General features: G+C 38.8%; 1 protein-coding gene, 1 long non-coding RNA gene and 1 pseudogene across 2 annotated transcripts in view; 2 read left to right on the top strand and 1 right to left on the bottom strand.

Annotated features, from left to right (window-relative positions):
• The window catches only part of LOC140524246 (uncharacterized), a 173,146-nt gene that overhangs the window by 83,028 nt on the left and 71,258 nt on the right, over nt 1–18,860 (bottom strand). The window lies entirely within an intron of this gene.
• LOC140530360 (small ribosomal subunit protein eS10-like) lies at nt 6,462–6,971 on the top strand (annotated as a pseudogene).
• LOC140523302 (putative olfactory receptor 5AK3) lies at nt 14,990–15,919 on the top strand. Its single transcript, XM_072638232.1, has one exon. It carries the CDS (start codon nt 14,990–14,992, stop codon nt 15,917–15,919), a length of 930 nt encoding a protein of 309 aa, XP_072494333.1.

Consider the following 18,860-nt stretch of genomic DNA (forward strand, 5'->3'; position numbering starts at 1 on the left):
TCTTAGGAAAGGTTCTGAGGATCAACTGCCAGGATAAGGTACCAGACAATGAAATTCTTGCTCGAGTTTAACTGCCAAGTATTCAAACTATGCTTCAGAGAGCACAACTCTGATAGGCTGACCACATTGTTTGAATGCAAAATGTATGCTTGCCAAAAAGACTATTTTATTGAGAACTCGCAGGCGATCACACGGTGGCCAGAAGAAACAATACAAGGACACTCTCAAGGTCTCTCTTAAGAACTTTGGATTTTACTGTTCAACATGGGAGACACTGGCACAGAACTGCTCAACATGGCATGCCCACATCAGAAAGGGTGCTCTGCTCTTTGAGCAAAGCAGAATTGAGACAGCACAAATTTGGGATATTCACCCCAAATATTCACATGGACCATCTGTGCCCAACCTGTGGTAAAGCATTCTGAACTCATATTGGTCTGATCAGCTACAGTAGAACACACTGAAATTTCACTTTATCATGGTGATGTCATTTTGGTCCTCTTTGAAGATGAAGGACAATAACCAACCAGATTGGTCACCTCCTTGGGTGTAGAGATAGTTTTTTGTTTCATTTTGGTTTTTGTTGGTTGGTTTGTTTTCCTTTCTAGTGCATGGCACAATGCCCAGCACTTCATAAATTCTTAATAAATACTTGTTGACTTGACTTGTTGACTTGTTAAATGACTTGTTGACAGCCCTTGCCCTTAAGGAGTTTACACTATACTGATAAAATGCAACATATTCACAGGTGAGAGAATTTTTGACATGTAAAAAATAAATACATAGTGATCTGTGCTCACTAACAACTGAAATAATCAAGAAAGATCTTTGGAAGGAGATTTCAATTGAACTGAGACATCAAAGGGAGCTAAGGGTTCCAAAAGGCATTCCAGAGAAACCATTCAAAGAGTGGTTGACATCTTGTGAAACTCTGAAAGGGGATAGAATTTTTTGTGTGAGAAATGGCAAGAAAGCCAGTCTGTCTGGGATATAAAGTGTGAGGGGGAGAAAAGTAAGCCTGGAAAGAGACAAGATACAGATTGTAAAGACTTTCAAAATCAAACAGAGGAGCTGGAATTTTATACTCAGTACAATGAATAATCACTGAAGCTTGAGCATAGGAAGGATGTGGTCAAAACATGGAGACAAATTAGGGGGCTGTTGTAATAGCCCAGTTTGAAGATGATATGTGTCTGACCTAGAGTGAATGTGGAGTAGAGAGATGGGGAAAGACATAGGAGATTACAGGATGTGTAATCATCAAGGCTTGGTAAGTGACTGAATAAAGAGGAGAGTTTTGAGTAAGGTACTGAGAGTTAAGTGACTGAGTCACTGGAAGAATCATCCTAAACAGAATGAGGGAATTTGAGTGGCTTAGGAGGGTTTATATGTCAAGATAATAAATTCCACTTGTGGCAGCTTGAGGTTGATCTGTATCAGGACATGCAGATGAAGATATCCAGGAGGCAATTGGAGATAAGAATCTAGGCCCAGGAAGTCAATGAAGGCTTATTGTGTGTGTGTGTGTGTGTGTGTGTGTGTGTGAGAGAGAGAGAGAGAGAGAGAGAGAGAGAGAGAGAGAGAGAGAGAGAGAGAGTCATTTTCCTTGACATGATAGTTGAATCCCTTAGAACCAATAAAATAACTAAAAGATATTATGGAGAGTAAAAAAGAGAGGATATAGTCACCTTAACAAGAAGTCAATAAGTATTTATTAAGGGCTTATCATGTACTAGACACTGTGCTAAGTGCTTGGAATACAACAAAAGGCAAAAATTAAAGATGAATTAAAAGGCCCTGGAGTCAACCCAGACTTGGATAGTGAATCTCCAAAGGAAAATGAGATGGCTCTTCTGACAGGTAAGGAAAGAACTATAATTCAGCAGTGATTAAAATCCAGGAAGAAAGGAGATTGCAGAAGATTGGGATAATCAGTTGTACCCAATACTCCAGTTAAGTACTAAAGTACTAGATCTAAGAAAAGACCATTGAATTTAGAAATAAAAAGAACATGGATATCTCCGGCTGAAAGCAGTGTCAGTGAAGTAAGGGGAATGTGGAAGAATCCAAATCAAAAGGGGTTCAAAAATGAAAGGGAGATGAGGAAAGAGAAGTAGTAAGTTTACTCAGTTTGGGTTTGGGTTTTTCTGAGGAGTTTGTCTCTGAAAGGGAGGAGAAATTTAAATCAGTTGCTTAAGGAAATATTGGAGTTCAGGTATGTGGAAGGGAAGAAATCAATGAACCACAAAACTCACACCTGCTGCTTAGCACTTACGTAGCACAAGTACACTCCAGCTCCCATATGACTCTAGGACCCTTCCCTACTCCCCAGGTTTGAGGTACTGTTTTGGGTGAGGACTTCTGGCTGAAGTCCTTATCCAGTGAATCTTCACTATCCAGTGAATCAGGCTAGACCATTCTGACACATAAAATCATTCAGTAAAAGATTCACAATGGCCATCAATCAAGGACATTGAATTAAACAATCACACTGTCTGCTGTCTTTTTGTCACCTGCAAAGTGCTTGTCTCAGACCTTTTATTGAGTATTCTGTCTCCTCAACACAGTGAAAACAACATATAGCAAATCATTCTCTGCAGGGTCTGGGCTCAGGAACTAGGAGCACTGTAGAATGTGTGGTTACCCCTCATCAAAGCCCCTACCATGCTCTATTGGAAAAGATGCCAAAAGACTAATTAGATATTGATTTAGTTATAATTTAGTGTAATTTGGCCCTTATTGGAATGCTTGATTTCTCTACTATACATGAACACAGAGATAGTAATTGGTATGACTCTTGGAACTTCATCTTTGTCTGTGCTGCAATTAAAAAGACTTCCATCTATATTCTAATCTTCATCTATACTATCTCATTTGGTGGAGCTCATTAACCTTCATTGATTCAATTATCATCTCTATGCATATGATTCCTAGATCCATATAACCAGACCTAACTTCTCTCCTCATTCCTCCTTCATTATCTCATCACCACCTGCCCTTTGAATATCATGAACTATCCCAAACAGAATTCATGATCTTTCATCCATAAACTTCCCCTCTTCCAAATTTTCCTGTTATTTTTAAGGGCACCACCATCCTCCCAGTCTCCCAGGCTCACCATTTAGGCATTATCCTCAATTCCTCATTATGAGATTTAAAACTTTTAGCAAAGATTTGGATGAAGGTACAGATGTCATAATCATTAAATTTTCAGAAGACAGATATATGGGGTTGTTAATAGACTAAAAGTAGGATGAAAAATATCTAATTTTAGAGGCTAGAGATTTAGGTTGAATCAAAAATAAAAAGATAAATTCCCATAGGAATAAACATAAAGCCTTACAGTTGGTTACAAAAAGTCGGCTTCACAGATAGATGACAAGGGAGGTATGCTTAAGCATCAATTTGTATGGAATAGATGTAGCAGTTTTAGTAGACAAGTTGAATAATGGTAAATACTGTGAAGAGGCAGTCAAGAAAAGCTAATGACATCTTAGACTAAATTAAAAGAGACAGCTTCAAGGAATAATGAGCTGATGGTTCTGTGGTGCTTTGACCTAGAGCTGTATTTGGTTCTTTATTGCCACAATTTAAGAATAACATTGAAAAACTGAAAGATGGCCAGTGGAAGGGTTAGCAAAGACTTTGAGATCATGTCCTAAGAGAATCACTTAAAAGAAATGTGGCATAATGGGTGAGAGACTTAGAATCAAGATGATTGGGTTTGAATCCTGCCTCTAATTTGACTTGTTGTGTGTCTTTGAGCAGGTAACTTAATGTTCCTGGTCTCAGTTTCCTCATAATTAAAATAAGAGAATTAAGCTTAATGGTCTCTAAAGTTTCTTCTAGCTCTAAATCTACAAACCTTTGATTTGATGAATTATGGATTTAGCTCAATAAAAAAAAGAATATGTCAGCTATCATCAAGTCCATGAAGAATACCATGTGGAAGAGGACTTATAGTCTTTGGCCACAAAGAAAAGAACTAGGCACAATGGATGGAAAGGATGGATAAAAGTTGCAAAGAAAAACATCTTAATATCAGGAAAAATATAACAATTTGAGCTGTTCCATGGTGGAATTGGCTCCCTTCAAACATGGTGGATTCCCTCTTACTGGAGGTCTTTAAGTAGAGATAAGATGATTACTTTTAAGGTGTGGTTCTTCCCCAAATTCTGAAGTCCCTGAGTCACAGACTTTATAACTATCTACAATCCCAGGTGAACAAAGTAACCTGGCTCCCTCACCTTCTTTTTGGCTCTCCGCTCCATTAATAACTATAGCCCTAGTCAGACTGTCAGCCCATTTCAGTTGTCAAAGCCATGGGCTAAGTGGGTCCTGGTCATTGAACCCATGGTCAATTTAAAGTTCACAACAATTCTGTTTTGTAATGTTAGGAACTTGCTTGGGGACTCCAAAATGTTAAAGGCTTATTCATAGTTACACAACTAGAAAGTGTCAGAGACAGGACATGAACTTTTAGATCTTCTTTTCTCCAGGCAAAGCCTTTTTTGGATTCACAAACATTAATACTTCTCACATAACCTAATTAGAACTTCAGATCAACCTTATTAGGAAGATAGTCCAATATTATTTCCCTACCATATGGTAAAGAAATTGAGGTTCAAAGAATTTTATGGTAAAAAAGTATAACATCGAGATAGGCAGTGCCCCAAAAAGCAATCCTTTGATGTATGCTATATACACAGAAGAATACCCAATTCCTAATTAGCAAAGAGAATGTAGAGTGCTATGCAGCATACCTACATAAATAAAAATAATCATAATAGCTAGCATTTATAGAGCTCTTCAAGATTTGCAAAGTGTTTCACAAATATCTCATTTTATCCTCACTACAACCCTGAGAGTTAAGTGCTGTTATTATCCTTATTTTGCAGAAGAGGTAACTGAGGCAGGGAAGGGTTAGATGACTTGCTCAGAGTCACAAGGTGTCTACAGTAAGATTTAAAGTCAGTCTTCTTGACTCCAAGTTCATCGTTCTATATCCTGTGCCACCTACTTGGATAAAGGACTATGTTGATTCGAGACATCCTTTGGGAGAAAAATACAAATAATGGAACTGGAGGAAAGAAGTGGAGATAGACTTTGGAAAGATGGATATACATGGCAAGCCATCTCCATCATCTCTCTTCTAGATTGAAATTATAGAATCTTCTGAAAATGATCCTCCTCTAGGTGAGATTCCCTTCTCTCCTTGGATGAACTAGTATCTTACATCACTCTCAGTTGGAAAGCTCACTTATTCTTCTATGTATTTAAATTTATAGAACTACTTTAATTTCTGATTTCTAGGCTATTTACGGGGCAGCTAGGTGGCACAGTAGAGTAGAGTGTCAGGCATGGAGTTAGGAAGCCCTTATTTCAAATCTGACCTCAGACACTTACTAATCGAGGGACCCTGGTTAAGTCACTTAATCCTTTTTGCCTCAGTTTCCTCATGTGTAAAATGAGCCAGAAAACAAATGGCAAGTCACTCCAGTAATTTTGCCAAGAAAACCCAAATTGGGTCATGAAGAGTCAGATACAACTGAAGTGATTCAGTAACAACAGCATGTTGTAAATAATAAATAGATTTACTCACCATTCATCATTTGTAATACTCTTTTGTGTAACCAGCATTTGGTGTGAAGGGACTAAGCTGACAGATGTAAGCTGCTAAAAGCTACTTTCTCCCTCAAGAGTAGCCAGGGAAGCATCTTTTGTTCTCAGAGTTTCAGTCTCATTGTTATTCTCGACTCCTGAGTTAATAATAACAATAATATTAATAATAATAATGAGTTCTCCATCATCTCATGTCTTGGAGTTAGTGTGGTTTACTCAATTCCCATTACCACTTGCTTTTCTAATCACTTCAATTCCCCTTCTGATTTATGAGTGAATGGGCAGCCCACTCCTCTCATGGATCTCTTATCTACAAGCCAAATTTGTAAGGATTTTCTGATATTCATAATCAGAATTATGTAAGTTAGGCTACAGACAAAACTATCTGGAGGGATCACAATGGACTAATTTTGAGAAGGCAGATTCATCAAGTTAACCAAGAAAACTTAAACATAAACAAGTACCATAAAACAAAATTTCAAAGCAATACAACCATGATCATCAATATTAACTACTATCAAGCCTCCCTTTATCCTAATAACCTACTCCCAACATCTATTTAATCATCACATTTTGTTTTGAGTCCTAAATGTCCCATACAGTCATATGGTCCTTGGAAATATCTTCTCTTGGGCATTATGAATAGGCCTCATTTTCAGGGCAGCTCTTAAGGGGCCTCTGATTCTCTGGTTCCAAATCACTTATATGAATTCCTAAAAAATTCTGCTAAAATTTGCTGGTAACAAGATTTAATACAATTTAGTTTAATCTCTTAAAATATGATTCTCCCCTGTCTATCCTAGGCTCCATCTAGAGCAGCACTCTTTGCCGCTGCTGAGATGTTGATGCCATAGAAGAACCAAATTGCCATCTATGAACTCCTTTTAAAGGAGGGAGTAATGGTAGCCAAGAAGGATGACCACATGCCAAAGCATCCTGAGCTGGCAGACAAGAATGTGCCCAATCTCCATGTCATGAGGGCCATGCAGTCTCTAAAGTCTCATGGCTATGTTAAGGAGCAGTTTGCATGGAGGTATTTCTACTGGTACCTCACCAATGAGGGTATTCAGTACCTCTGGGACTATCTTCACCTGCCCCCTGAGATCGTGCCTGCCACACTCCGAAGAAGTCATCCTGAGACAGGAAGGCCAAGGCCCAAAGGTCTGGAGGGTAAGCGAGCTGACCATCTTACTCGTGGTGAAGCTGACAGAGACACATACAGATGAAGTGCTGCTCCCCCTGGTGCTGACAAGAAGAAGGCTGAGGCTGAGGCTGCGTCAGCAACAGAATTCCAATTTAGAGGTGGATTTGGTCGTGGATGTGATCAATCTCCTCAACAAAAACTGTAGAGATATGTTTCATATTGAATAAAATTAGAGAAAAAAAATGTGATTCTCCCAAACCAAAACATCAGAGAATTTCCATTTTTATACACCATTAACTGTTTTTCTTTACCTAAACTGTGTACCTGATATAAAAATCTTCTACAAAATTCATGAGGCTAGTAAAAATGAACTCATGTCTTTTAAAATTATCAGACAGATACTTTAAAATGGGAAAAAAATTTCACTTTCTTTATCTGGGTCAGAAGAGGGATCTTTGAGCTGGGATGGGGAGGTCAAAGCAGGTCCTTTTTCAGTTTAAATCATCCTTTCCATTCCTTAATTAATTGTACTCATTCTTAAGTTGCTCTTTGATTTAAATAGACTTTTTCTCTTTTTGTGGTAAGAGACAACTATAAAGTTTCAGAAAATTTATAAAATGCAAACCACATAGAATTTTCCTCTCTTCTTTCTGGAATTGCTTTCAAACTAGCCTTTTTTCATTACACTAAAACAACAGCTCTACCAATCTTCAAGAGGGGAAATTATCTAAGGTCTATGTACCGCTAAAATTTTTACAGAATTGAATTCTTATTTTTCCTTCCTTAAAATGAATTCTATAGAACAACACTCCAAAACTAACTAAGAAATTTCAGTATATGTTTAGCTTTTGTTAACCTTATCAGACAGGACAAAGAGTTAGGAGTAAGTTCTGAAATTACCCCAAATCCCAGGAGCTCTCCCTTAAAATCTTAAAATGATTAATCTCCAAAAACTCCTTAATGTTATAATCTCCAATCTCCTTAGTCTCCAAATTTCCAAGATCTACTAAGATACTTTTGCAGTTCTATAAGCCAGGAAAAACATTTTTTCTTTGATTATTTGACTTTATTTCTGTAACTCCAATGTGTCCAAAGCTGAAATGACACAGAAAAGTGTCTTGCGGAGTTTTTTTTTTCCTTTCAAACCTCATCTCCCACTGAAAGCCTAAAGTAGGATTTTGTCCTGTTTACTAGGACAACTACTTCAAGTATGAAACTTCATTAATCTTCCCCACCATGCCAAATTCTTTAACTGCAGCTGTTTGGCAGTTTTTCAGGCTGGCTGTGTTTTCCCCTTAGAAACCTTTCAAGGTAACAGAATCTACAAACAACACTAAACACAATATAAAACAAAGATTTTTGGAAAAAAACAGATGAAATGATAAGAGAAACACATAGCAGCCTGTCCAACCACGTGAAACAAAGATACTGTAGGGGTAGAGAAACAGGTGCCAGATGGAAGAGGCTGAAGAGAAATAGGAAGAAAAAAATACAAAGAAGAAATTCCTTTAGGGAGGGCAGGCAGACACCATCCGTTTAAGATGCCCAGCAACACCAAAAGTTCATCTGATAAAAATAAGGCTTTTCCATGACTAGTCTTACTTTTTCCAACTTGAAATAACAAGATCCAAATTGGGGTCAAAACAAAGTACCAGCTGAATCTCCTGCAGATTTATATCGGATTTCACATAGTTCAGTTGTGTGCTGTTTAGTCATTCCTGTAAGTACTGAGAACATCCCTTGTTCCCAATGTGGCCAAAAATCTATTCAAGGGGGAACCCATTGGTATTTTAAGATTATAAAACCTGTAATTCTTCTCTACCCCTGGGGGAAAACCTAATAATTGACCTAAACTTAATTCTAGACTTCTCCTCTCCTAGGGAAAAACCTAATCTTTATTTTAAACTTCCTAAACTACCTTTCTCCTGGGGGAATCCTTAACTACCTCCATCCCGGGGGGAAACTTTCTAAATTTAAATTTAAACCTAAATGATCACTCTCTTGGAGGAAAACCTAAAAAAACCTAAAACTTAACCTTAATCCTCACCCTTCCTTTAACTCAGAAGAAATGGGGGCCAAGAACACTAGTCAGAACTCCAGAAGCAATCTTCTGAGAAAAATTTCCACAGGGAAATATTAACCAAAGTCCTCCTAGGAGCTCTTCTAGAAGGTTGTTTTCTGGGGGTCAGAGTCCTAACTTGACCAAAAATTTTATTGGGTGAAAAATGAAATTACTGAGGAAACAAAGGTTCGAGCTTCCAAGCATATTGATTTACTAAGCAACATATGCCAATTGAATAACAAATCAATTAATTTGTCGCCTTCCTTAGCTTTGACCCTGGACCCTGAATATGAGAGAAGACAGGTTTTTATACATTAAAAACAATTAAGCAAATAAGACCAAGTAATTAGAAGAAAATAATTAATCAGAACATAAATAATCTGATTTCTAGTTGGAGGAAAAATTAGGGACTTTACAAGTTGGGAGGGGAAAAGTGAACAAGTGCAATTCCTTGAAATCAGGAAGACACATATCACTCCCCAAAAGTGTCTGTATTCAATCAAAAGAACACGGAAACAATAACTAATGGACCAGTACAGAGCCAGTGTTCAGATAAGACATATGGGTTACTTGAGAGACATAATTGTGAGAAAACTCCTTGCATCAATCTTTGAGCCTGACTAGATTTCTGGTCAGCATAACCAAGGTCCTTCATTCAGGGTCTCTAAGCAGCAGGTCAGCAGGTAGAGGTGGTCAGCCTTCCTAGACATTAAAGGCTAGCTTCAAATAATGAAATAATTTTTTTCACAGTTACCCTCCATCCCCACCTCCCCAAAATATCTCATAAATCTTTTGTATATAATTGGATGAATACATATTTTTTCATGTAGAATGCAAAATCTTCAAGAGCAGATATATTTCAATTATATATTAGTATCCCAAGTGTCTAGAATGGAGCTTGGTCCATAGGAAAGCTTAATGATTATTTTTTGATTACATAATTGATAATTACTCATTTCTCAACTTCACACACAAACCTAATTGCACACCATTCAAGATATTACAAAGTGATTATACATTCTACTTACAGATATGTGTGTTGTTCTTTTGGAAATAACAGTACCTAATATCTGTAATAATAACACTAAGCATTCGTGTAGTACTTTTAAGATTCACAAAGCACTTGGCATGTTATATCATATGATCCTCACCAAAAATCCATGAAATGGACGCTATTGTTATCCACATTTTACAGACAAGGAAACTGAGGCTAAGGTTAGGGAACTCAGCCTAAGCTAACAAGTCTCTAAAGTACTGTTTGAGCTCCTCTCTCCTGCCTCGAAGTTCAGAGTTCTCTCCACTGTCTCATCAGACTTATAATCAAGTAACAGTATTTAAATCTTGACTTTCTTGCAGAGTGGCTGGCATTTAGAGTGTGTGTATGTTCATCCTTCGTTGATGAAGAAGACCATGCCATCAGAGAAATGACATGATTTTGCTCTTGACTTTGGTTTTTTTTGAGTGAGGGAGGGCTGTGCAGGTCACCAGCCTCACTTCCCATCCAGAGCCATCTGAATCCAGTGACCAGATATTCATCATGATGACTGGAGATGACCCAGGATGAGGTAATTGGAGTTAAGTGACTTGCCCAAAGTCACACAGCTAGTGAGTGTCAAGTGTCTGAGATGAGATTTGAACTCAGGTTCTCCTGACTCCTGCACTGGTGCTCTATCCACTGCACCACCTAGTTGCCCCCTAAGTGCTTTTTGGTTAATGAATTAGGTGACGGGGTTGGAAATCCAACCGAAGTCCTGTGCCTCCAAAGCTAGAATTTTATTTGCTACATTATGTATAAGGATTAGCATGGTGGAGAACGTGAGGCCACAGCAGGATCTGTGCACAGGAAAGGGGGCTTGGCCAAGAGTTTCAGGGAGGACAAGGAGCAAATTCCAGAGTGAGGTAATGGAAGACAGACATGAAGGACAAAAGGTCAATCTTACTGAAAATCCTAGTACATCAAGGTTCTCAATTTCTGTGTTTCAGCTTTGTTTTTTTAGCCATTCTCCCATCAATAGGCACCTACTTTATTTCTCTGGGGGTTTTTCCCCTACCATCACTAGTACTGCTATGAATATTTTCATGTATATTAGACCTTTGGTTTCTGTCTTTGACCATTATGTGCCCAGGAGTCCTATTGCATAGCTTGGTAACCATGCATCTAAATCTCCTGCCCATCATATGTATGTGGCAGGAAGTGACTGAGAAATACAGCAGTTTTTCTTAAGCACTTAATATCCAGTAAGATCAAATTATATGAACAGCACTTTGCAAGTCTTCAAGCTTCAAATAAAAGCTATTATTAATGATAATAATGATACTCTTGAATTTAGAAGCTACTCATAATTTACTAGTTAGATGAGCATAGGCTGATCAACTGAGCTCACTAAACCACAGATTATTGATCTGTAAAGTGAAAAACAACAATAATAGTACTTGGCTCTCAGAGGCATAGAGTTGTATGTTTTGCAAATTTTAAAGTACTTAAGAAATGTAATTTAAAATCATTACCACAAAATTCCAAGTAACTGGAAAACAACAGCACTCCTGGGAAGTGAGGAGAGTAGCTAATGATCACTCCTTCTTATGATCTTTGCTCATCCTTTTTCCCCAGAAATGCCCAGGAGAGAAGGTCCCTATGTGCGTGACTGGTATATGTGAGGACACATTTGGAGTACTTGAGGAGACATCTCCTTAGGATGCCAGGGAGCCTAGACCTGATGGGAGCAGGAGATGATGGAGTGGGATTACTTTCCCTGAAGTCAATCTCCCGCTATCCCCAATGAACTGAGTATGCTTCAGAAAGTGTTTTAGAGAAGAATGGAGGCCAGGGGCTGGTTCTGAGGCTGGACAGGAACCTCTCACTCCCAGCAAAGTCACAGTGAAAGTGAGTGGTGGGTGAATAGGTAGGAGAGCTGACCTTCTGGAGTTACTGACTGACCTTCAGGAGAAGAGAAAGATCTCCCTCAGGGATCAGAGCTCTTAAAGTTTAAAATGCCAGTGATCTTAGAGATCACTAGTCCATTCACTTAATTTCTGGGAGGAATGATCTAGGATTCCAATACCACCTTATGCTCTGTAAAGCACTTCACTTACAATACCTCATTTGATCCTCATAACAACCTTGGGAGGTAGGTGCCATCATTGTCCCCATTTTACAGATGTGGAAACTGAGGCCAAGGGGAGGTTTAATGATTTGTACAGGTTCACAAAGCTAGGAAGTGTCTGAGGCAAGATTTGAGCTAAAAACTTCCCCACATTAAATCTGCTATTCCACCTAGATGTCTACAGGATATGGATATACAAGGAGTTTATCAATCCTATTCATGTTACTCAGTATGTATTGAGTCAAATGAAAAGGCTGTCTTTGACTACCCCTAAACTTACTTCTTTTCATTTTCCATTGACTCTCCTGTGTACCAATAGATGGGAAACCTGGTGCTCAGGACAAGACAGAGAGCCCATTGTCCTGCTGCTCAAGATACTTGTCTTCTACTTTAATGCAGAGTAGATAGGATCTGCCGTTTACAGAGAATAATATATAGACGTAGTGAGTGATGGCAGGCAAAGAGGACGTAGAGAGGGAGGAAGGGAGGAAAAGGAAGAGAGTGAAATAAAGAGGACAATAGAGAGAAAACCATAGTAAAAATTGAGGAGGAAAGTGCGTTCAATTGGGAATTTCAGAGAAGGCTGGCTCCCGAGAGGATGCAGGGTGCCTGATCAAGATCTTGAAGAAACAATAAGATTCTGAAAGATAAGAGAAGAAAGTAGGGCACACAATAAAGGAGAAGCTCATATTCACAGGGGATGGAGAAGACAGGCTTACTTTGGAGGAGAACTGTCAGTCTAGTTTGGTTGGAATGTAGAGTGTATAAAAAGAAATGATGAGAAATGAGTCTAAGAAGGAGGTTAGAATCAGGTCCTTAAATACTCAAAGAAAGACTTTCCATGCTACATGTACTATCAGTGGAAATAGAGAGCTATTAGATATTCTGGAGGACAAGGGCCTAGTGTGCCTGAGGCAGGACATTTTGGAAAGTTTGTGAAGGATGGTTGGATAAGGAAGAAGATGGAAAGAGAGAAAATCGTTAGGAGACAATTTAACGCCCAGATGCAGGGTAATGAGGGCCTGAATTCTCAGGGGGCCTGGGTGCCTAAAAATTACAGGATGGGATAGGAAGAATTAATACAACCTGACAACTTATTAGATGTGACTTATGAAGGAATGGAAGAGTCGAATGACTCAGATTTAAGCCTGGGCTAAGGAGGGCATAGAGGTGCCACCAAAAGAAACAGGTAAGTTGGGAGGAGGATAAGGTTTGGTAAGGGACAGAACCGAAAGGGATTCAAATTTTACCAATGATAAATCACTAAACTCTCTAGTCTTTCACCTGAAGCAAAAGAGTTGTAGTAGGAGACAGCATGAAGCAAAGACTAGCTGTAGCAGGTGACATTCTCACCATAGGTGTAGTGTCCAGAAGAAGGGAGGCCCAATGGTGAGACAGTAGGGATGAGGTGACAGACACAAAATCCCAAACACTGTAGCAAGCTGGCTTAGGTACACGTGTATGTAAATGACTTATGGAGTGGGGGCAGAGAGGTATCTGCAGCCACTGGGAGGAAAAGTAGCATGGGGAAGACAAGGTTACAGGTGGGTCATGGGTCTAGGGAGGGAGGAAGATGATTGTGGAACATGCCTGAAATCCCTGTTACAGAAGGAAATTGAGGTTGATGAATCCCTTGAATTCAGGGACTCAAGAAGTAAGGATTCTGAGTCACTGTGGGTCAAGAAGCCAACTGAGTATCCCCAGTAAGGATAGCAGCACTAGAAGGAGCCATGAGGAGCAGTAGGACACCAGACTGCAGGAGGAGGTATGGATTAACCCAAATCAGAAATGTTATTACCAGGGACATTGGGAGATCATTGACCACTGTACCTCTAGCCTGGGAAAGACAAGGAGATCAAGTCTCCAGACAAAAAGAAAAAAAAGCAACAGGTACTTGATTGGATGTAAAGATACCTGGCCTCTAGTCTAGTTCTGCCAATGGCTCAGCTGAGGGATAGTTTAGAGTGACCTTAGACGAATCACAGAAGTTCCCTTTGGCCTCTTTTCTCATGTTATCACAAAGAGACTTGGCTAGATGATCTCTAATACTCCTTTCAGTTCTGACATTCTGAAGTTCCTCACAGGTCTCACGCCATTCTAGATTCAAGGCTCCAGAGCCCCTTCACTCAAAGCTAACATTTCCTCTCCTGAACACCTTCTAGGTCTGACCTATGGGCTCATTTTCCAGCTCTGACAAACCATCCAGACTCATCTTTTCCTGCTCTAGATAAAGAAAAAATGTTGCCACAGCACCTCCAGGATGACCCTCACTACCAATACTAATGGGTTTGTTTTGGAATTCTATGAGTTTTTTTAAAATATGAAACTAGGAAACAGTGAGGTGGTATAGTGAATACAGTGCTGAACCTGGAGTCAGGCAGTCTTGAAGTCAGATCATGTCTCATATTTCTGTGGTGAGACCTTGGGCAAATCATTTAATATCTACCTACCTAATTTCCTCTTCTATAAAATGGGGATAATGATAACACCAGTGTCCCAGGGGAATTGTGAGGGTTGAATTTAAAAATAAATGTTAAGTGTATTGTAAACTTTAAGGTACAAGATAAATGTTATCTAGAAATATTATGACTTACACAGCCCAGCAAAAGCTTTCCCCTTCAGAGCAGCACTAGGGAGAGAAGACACTTCCTAATCCCATGTTTTCATTGCTGAGAACAAACATGCCAGGTCTCCTTGTAAAATTGTCTTTAAAAGTCAGGTTAAAGGCCACAAGCAAACTAGTGATTCCTAAACTACTTCACATGGGGTAATCTTAGAAAACATAGCTCAGAGTGCGGGAGAAAATGTGAGAGCATCTTGAAACAGACTCAGTGTGTTTGTTGATTTTGCTGAATTCTTATGGCTTTTGGGGTTGGGAAAAGGGAGGGATAAATTCAGAAATGAAAATGATGTGAAAACAAAACATTTTAATAAAATAAGATTTTTAAGTAGATACCCCCAAATTAAGCTAAGTTCTATTTCATTCCAAATATTGAGGCCACTTAAATCTCTTGATCTTTCTCTCTGTATCCTTCATCTGCAGATGATATGAAAGCCATGGTCCAAGGAAATGGCACCAGAGTGACTGAGTTCATTCTACTGGGATTTGCAGTTCTCCAAGAAGTACAGTACATTCTCTTCCTTGTGTTTCTGGCCATCTACGTGACATCTCTAGTGGGCAATGTTGGGATGATTTTGCTCATCAAGTGTGATGCTCACCTTCACACTCCTATGTATTTTTTCCTACAAAACTTGGCTTTTGTTGACCTTTGTTATACATCTGCTATCACTCCCAAGATGTTAGCAAACTTTCTGGTCTCAGATAAATCTATCTCGTTTTGTGGATGTGTGATACAATTATATGTTTATGGCACATTTGCCACAATTGAATGTTACCTTCTGGCTGCAATGGCTGTAGATCGTTATGTGGCCATATGCAACCCACTCTGTTATCCAATAATCATGTCCCAGAGGGCATGCATCCTGTTGGTCACTGGGTCCTACATTATGGGTTCTCTGAATGCCACCACACACACAGGATTTCTCTTTTCGTTGACCTTCTGCAATTCCAACACCATCAATCACTTCTTTTGTGATGTGCCCCCAATCCTGGCCCTTTCCTGTTCTAATATTGATGTCAATGTCACGTTGTTAATCATTTTTGTGGGATTTAACCTGGTAAGCACATTACTGGTTGTGTTCTTCTCCTACATTTACATCCTAGCTGCCATCTTGAGGATGTCCTCTGCTGCAGGGAGGCACAAAGCCTTCTCTACTTGTGCCTCCCACCTGACTGCTGTCACCATTTTCTATGGGACACTCTCTTACATGTATTTACAGCCTTCTTCCAGCGAGTCACAAGAAAATGATAAAGTGGCCTCTGTATTTTATGGTATTGTCATTCCCATGTTGAATCCCCTGATCTACAGTCTGAGAAACAAGGATGTAAAAGAGGCTGTGAAAGTTCTTGTAAAAAGTTGTTCATGAGTCAGCCCTTGCATTTCAGAAGACAGAGAAACATCCAAGCAATTGGATCAGTTTAGAGAGCATCCCATCTCATTACTTCAATATGTCAACAAGATCTCTACTCGGGGCAAGGTGAGGAGGTGTGACAACTCATAGGCTGCTGAAGACTCCTCTTAATAACCTTTAAACATTATCAAGAACTCAACCTCTTTAATATTTTTATATTGATATGATCAATAATGATGGTGGTGATGTAACTGGTGGTGATAGTTGACATTTATTGTTAAACACTTTCATATGGAAGAGAGGAAGAGGAGTCAGAACCTGTAACTTAATTAATTTGGGGAAGTCTATGAATGAAAATTCTTCCGTTGATTTCTAATTATGTAGATTGACAACCCAAAACTGAGTGGTGACTTATAGTGTTAGAGAATTACTTGGTAGGTACTGAGAGGTAGAGTCTTGCCCATGGTCACACAACAGAATGGGGGAGATGTATGACTTGAACTCATGTCTTCTTGACTCCAAGGTTTTATGTCACTTTGAATCTAATTACATCTTCAATATAACCCTATGCGGTATGTAATACAATGTTATTTTTCCTGTCTTACAGGTAAGGAAATTGAGTCTGAGAGAGCTGTATACTCATGGACAATTAAGTCCAGCAGACATTCTAGTGATTTTCTAGTCCAACCTTCTCATTTTACAATGAGGGAAATTCAGGTCTAAAGATATCAAAATACCTACTCAAAGTCATACTTCCTGTTAGTAGCAGTAGAAAGGTTAACAATTTAAATCCAGGGCAAACAAGAAACAAAAAATTTCCATGACGGCAAGACATTGTCGAAATTTCCAGTTATTATAAATAAGTAGCCCTCCAAATTAGCACATATGTGAATGTGTGTATGCATGTATTTATGTATATTCAGAGCCTCCAAGACAATATTGTAGAAGCCAAGGTCTGACCATGTCATCCATCTCTTCTATGAACTCAGTGGCTCCCTATCACCATTACAATGAAATTTAAACCTTTCTTAAACATTTAAAACCTTTCAGAACCTGCTTCTAAATGTCTTTCCAGGCTTATTATATACTAGCTCCCTTCACGTACTTTATGATTCAGCCTGACTTTCCTTTTTACTATTCATCATATATGATCTTCCATATCTCCTTGGATAAGTTCAACTGGACAGCTCACTTATTCTTGTATATATGTGAATTTATGGAACTATTTTCATTTCTGTTTTATATAATAAATGGATTTACTCATTATTCATTATGTGTAATGTACATATATGTAACCAGAATGTGGTGTGAAGGGGTTAAGCTGAAAAGTGATAGCTGAGAGTTACTTTCTCCCTCAAGAGCATTGAGGAAAACATCTTTTATTTTCCATCAATGATCCCCTAGGCCAGTGATTTTCCTAAAGTACAGGGTTAACCATGTCTCTTCACTACTAAGTATTCCTATTACTTGAAGAATCAAATATAAACTGATTTGAGGGCATTTAAAGCTCATCACAACCCAGACCATTCTGACCTTTCACATTACACCCCACCCTGCACTTTTTCCTCCAGTCATACAGGCTTAATTCTTTTCCTAGTCCTTTACGCTGGCTGCCTCCCAGCTTATAATGCTCTCTCTCCTTACCTCTGCCTCTTGCTTTCCCTGGCTTTTTTCAGGTTTTCGTTGAAGTCTCATCTTCTGCAGGTGGCTTTCCCCAGTTCCCCCTACTACGTACCAGATACTGATGTCTTCTTTTCTTACGTTACCTTCCATACACTCTGTGTGGATCTTGTATGTACTTACTGATACCTGTATCATCTCGTTTTTGCCTTGAGTTTTGCGTTTTGTATGCATCTCTTACCAATTAACATATATGGATGCTTACTAAATGATTAGTGAATTACCGATTTATTGATTGGACATTTTGAATTAAATATCCAATATCTCAAACCTATTTCCCTTTCTGTCAAGGATACCACCTTCCTTCTAATCTGTAAGCTTCATAGCCATGTTGTAATTCTCAACTCCTAATTCTCCATTATCTCATATCTTTGGCAATAAGATGCCAAATCATGTAGTTACTACTTCTATAAAATATTTCACATTCATCCCTTCCTCTCTGCTCACACAGGCAGTACCTTAATTCAAGCCTGGATCACCTCACACTTGGAACACTGCCATATTTTCACATTTGCTCTGTTTCCCTAAAGCTTCTCCTGACAGTTTCATATTACTCAGCTAACAAAGTGATTTTCCTTAAGTACATGTTTCACTATATTATTGCCCTAGTCAATAAAATCCAGGAGCTTTTTATGGCCTCTATGATAAAATATAAACTACATGATTTGGCCTTAAAAACCCTATTCAATCTGACTCCTAGATACTTTTCTAGACTTACTAGTACATCATTCCCCTTCCCACAATCAGCACCTATAACACACAGAATCTAATGTTTCATTTCTGTGCATATGAACTGATCATCTCTGATGCCTGGAACACTCTCTTCTGATTTCTACCTTGAAGAATCCCATCCTTCCTTCAAGACTCTGCTTAAGTACTACCTCCTCCAAGAAGTCTTTCCTGAGTCATCCTCTCACTCACCCCTGTGGTTGGTGCCTTTCTAAAAATATCTCATATTTCTTATGTATATATTTGAACTTCACCTATTTTTAATATATAATTCAAACTCCTTGAGAGCAGCGCCAATTTCTTTCATATATTTGTAACCCAAGTACCTAGAACAGTGCTTGACCATATAAAAGGCTTAATAATTTTTTTATTAGCTATTGATAAATTGCCCATTGCCCAACTCAAATAACAAAAGCCTAATTGTATGCCATTCAAGACATTCCAGTGATAAATAACCCATATTTCCCACATTCTACAGAGACAGGGAGAGAGAAAGAGAGAGAGATACAGAGAAAGAGGGGAAAATAGACAGAGAAATGGAGAGATA

Source organism: Notamacropus eugenii, chromosome 2, assembly GCF_028372415.1.
Source record: "Notamacropus eugenii isolate mMacEug1 chromosome 2, mMacEug1.pri_v2, whole genome shotgun sequence".
Taxonomy (NCBI): Eukaryota; Metazoa; Chordata; class Mammalia; order Diprotodontia; family Macropodidae; genus Notamacropus; species Notamacropus eugenii.

What these genes read in the sequence shown, in the direction of transcription:
- LOC140523302 (XM_072638232.1), top strand. Translation starts at nt 14,990, where the DNA reads ATGGTCCAAGGAAATGGCACCAGAGTGACTGAGTTCATTCTACTGGGA.